Source organism: Vitis vinifera, chromosome 12, assembly GCF_030704535.1.
Source record: "Vitis vinifera cultivar Pinot Noir 40024 chromosome 12, ASM3070453v1".
NCBI lineage: Eukaryota > Viridiplantae > Streptophyta > Magnoliopsida > Vitales > Vitaceae > Vitis > Vitis vinifera.
In genome coordinates, this window is record NC_081816.1 from 3,188,800 (window position 1) to 3,192,053 (window position 3,254).

The 3,254-nt window shown below is 40.2% G+C and overlaps 1 protein-coding gene across 1 annotated transcript; it reads left to right on the plus strand.

Moving 5' to 3' along the window:
- The first annotated feature begins 303 nt into the window (after positions 1-303).
- Positions 304-2,937, plus strand: LOC100255693 (protein trichome birefringence-like 39). The gene is made up of 5 exons (XM_002279821.4): positions 304-896; positions 979-1,150; positions 1,922-2,097; positions 2,183-2,341; positions 2,419-2,937. The coding sequence occupies exons 1-5, from the start codon at positions 604-606 to the stop codon at positions 2,711-2,713; spliced, it is 1,095 nt and encodes a 364-aa protein (XP_002279857.1). The 5' UTR covers positions 304-603; the 3' UTR covers positions 2,714-2,937.
- The last annotated feature ends 317 nt before the right edge of the window (positions 2,938-3,254 follow it).

A 3,254-nucleotide genomic window follows, 5' to 3' on the forward strand; every position in this document is an offset into this window, starting at 1 on the left:
AAATATCGAATTATATCTATATCACGCAATGTATTTTTTTAAAATATGTGAATAAAACTTTGTTAAATCATTGGAAAAATCCCAAAAGGGGACAAATTTTAGTGGATTGGATTTCAAAATTGAAATGTGAGATCATGAGGGAATGAAAGAAAAGGGAAACATGCAAGATAAAGAAAGGGAGAGGGGAAGAATAAGCGTAAGTAGAAAGGCGAGATGTGGTAATCATCTCCTTTGAAAAATGGTATTGAATCACCAACCACTCAATCCACCGATGCCCAACTTTTGAAGACTAAATTCCCTTTTTTTTCCATTGTTTTAGAATCAAAAACCAACATGAATGATGAATTTTCATTTTTCAAAACAAAAAAGCAGAGGAGGATCCAACCCCACATGCTACAGTAAAACGAATCCATCCAAGATTGAAAAAAAAAAAAAAAAATAAGGTCAAGAAAAAAAAAGTCATAAAACTAAAAATACTAAATACACAGACCATGTGATTCCCTCTCACTCCTCCCTTGTTTCTCTCTCTAGAATTCATTATATATATATACGCATATCTCAGAGAGCTTTTCTTCAGTCTAAAATTCTGGATCGAAATCCAAGATGGGTCTGTTGTTCAAACCCATGTTCCTCTCTTTACTGTTGTTTCTGCTTTGGCACCAAACCGAAGGGGAGAATTTCAGTAATGCAAACACTACCAGGCTCTCCAGAGCTAGAGAGCTTGCTGGTAGGTGCAATTTCTTTAGAGGTAAATGGGTCTATGACTCTTCTTATCCTCTCTATGATTCTTCAAGCTGCCCCTTCATAGATCCAGAATTTGACTGCATCAAGTATGGCAGACCTGATAAACAGTACCTCAAATATAGGTGGCAGCCCCTTTCCTGCAACTTACCAAGGTACTTACTTCTCATCTCTCCTTCTCTTTCTCTTTCTTTTACAAACTTCCTTCTTAATTTAACAAATTTTTTTTTCTTGCAGGTTTAATGGGCTGGATTTCTTGGAGAGGTGGAGGGGGAAGAGGATAATGTTTGTGGGAGACTCGCTGAGTTTCAACCAGTGGCAGTCTCTATCATGTATGATACACTCATCGGTACCCAACGCCAGGACCTCTCTGATGAAGAGCGGGCCTCTTTCTTCACTCACATTTGAGGTTTGCTTTGCTTCTCCTCATTATTTCCTCCCCCTTTCTTTTCCTTAATAATTTTGTCAAATCATTGCCCTTCTCCAGTGCATGCATGCCATGTCCCTTTCTCTGTCCCCCCCAATTTTGCTTTGATTTTCGGCCCAACTTTGCTCCTTCCACTCCACCACTGTCCCGTAAGACGCATCATGAATAACACCCACCGCAACCAGAAAATTCAGGCACTGTTTATTTTGAGAAAGGAGGAGGTTTAAACTAGGAAAAGGTCAAAAGGAGAAGCCGTAAGAGCTTGGGAACAGGGAGTGAAGAGGATCACATGAGGTTGCCGCTTGTGGGCTGGAATTGGTCTTTATCAAATGTGTGTTGGGGCGTGATTGGTGCCGAGCCCTTTTCACTTGTCTGCCCGTATGCATCACCGGATCTTATAGTAATTTTTTTTTTTAACTGTTGGAAAAGTTACCTTTGTTTTCAAATTAAGATTTGGAATGCTTTTCAGACAATTTTCAGCCCGATTTATAATCATACACCAAATGCCCGCTTCTTTCATTCGGTGCATTCAAACTTCTTTTAAAAAGTCAAAAATTAAAAATAAGACAAAAAAATATTTTCATTATCTTTTTTTATTTTATACGTTATCATTTTGGTCTCGATGTTGACTTTTCTTGTTTGCCATAGCTTTGTGGACCCATGTACCGTCCAACACTGGCTTGGCTCTTTGATGATCATCGAAATCATAACTTTTTTTTTTTTTTTTTTTTTCAATTTTGGTGAATTGGTCAGGACTATGGGGTGAAGTTGATGCTGTACCGTACAACCTACCTAGTGGATTTGGTGAGGGAAAACGTGGGGCGAGTATTGAAGCTTGACTCAATCCAAAGCGGTAATGCATGGAAGGGCATGGACATGCTGATCTTCAACACGTGGCACTGGTGGACCCACACCGGAAGAACACAGCCGTAAGATTTTTTTATCTCTATCATACCACTGGGTGTGATTAAGGTTTCATCGCTAGATCTGACGGAGAGTGTTGCATTTGTACAGATGGGATTACGTGCAAGAGGGGAATAAGCTGTACAAGGATATGAACCGTCTGATTGCATATTATAAAGGGCTGACCACATGGGCGAGGTGGGTCAACATCAACGTTGACCCTTCCAAAACCAAAGTCTTCTTTCAGGGCATTTCTCCCACCCATTATGAGTAAGCAAATCGCTTAATCTCCAAACCTCCTCTCTGGTTTAATTGATTTTAGGTTACTGATGGAAAACTGAAACCAGGGGAAAGGACTGGAACCAGCCATCAAGGTCATGTGATGGAGAAATGCAGCCATACTTCGGCGCAAGCTACCCAGCCGGCATACCCATGGCCGCGGTGGTGGTCAACAAAGTCCTAAGTCGGATTAAGAAGCCTGTATATTTACTTGATGTCACCACTCTCTCGCAATATCGCATAGACGCACACCCGTCCGACTATAGCGGCGAGCATGGTGGCATCACCGACTGCAGCCACTGGTGCCTTCCTGGCCTGCCCGACACTTGGAATCAACTCTTATATGCCGCTCTTGTTAGCTAGAGCTACATCGTCATTTATGATTAATTTCATCTTGTTAGTACTTTTGTTCACAATTGGAAGGGAAAAAAAAAAAAAAAAATCATTGTTTAGGCATTAGGGGTTTTCCAATAAGAGGGTTGAATTGATTCATCATTGATGATATGGTTTAATTGTAAAGAAATATATTATTATGGCATCAAGTTGCCTTGATCTTAAGAAATGTATCTCTAGCAATTTTGAAATCATTGCCTGTTCTTATTAACATTACGTTGGAATGCTCATTTGCTTGACCTCTGGCCTAGGTTTAAGCCCAGGCTCCCGTCTAAAAAGGGAATGTGGGAATCATATGATTATGAAATTAATATCAATCAAATATAATAAATGAGTATATCAATTATTAATGTCAAATGAAAAAAAGAAGAAAGGAGCACAAAGTGAATAGAGTTTGCTTAGCCCATAGCTAGAGTAGGGATTATGGGGACTCCTTTTCCACGTGTCACTTTCCCTCGGTACTGCCTTGATAACTGTCACAGTGCTCGAAGCCCTCCATCCGGACCACACG

What these genes read in the sequence shown, in the direction of transcription:
- LOC100255693 (XM_002279821.4), top strand. Translation starts at nt 604, where the DNA reads ATGGGTCTGTTGTTCAAACCCATGTTCCTCTCTTTACTGTTGTTTCTG. An exon ending in TTTCTTCACTCACATTTGAG is followed by an intron (nt 1,151 to 1,921) that starts GTTTGCTTTGCT and finishes TGAATTGGTCAG; the next exon opens with GACTATGGGGTGAAGTTGAT. An exon ending in ATTTCTCCCACCCATTATGA is followed by an intron (nt 2,342 to 2,418) that starts GTAAGCAAATCG and finishes AACTGAAACCAG; the next exon opens with GGGAAAGGACTGGAACCAGC.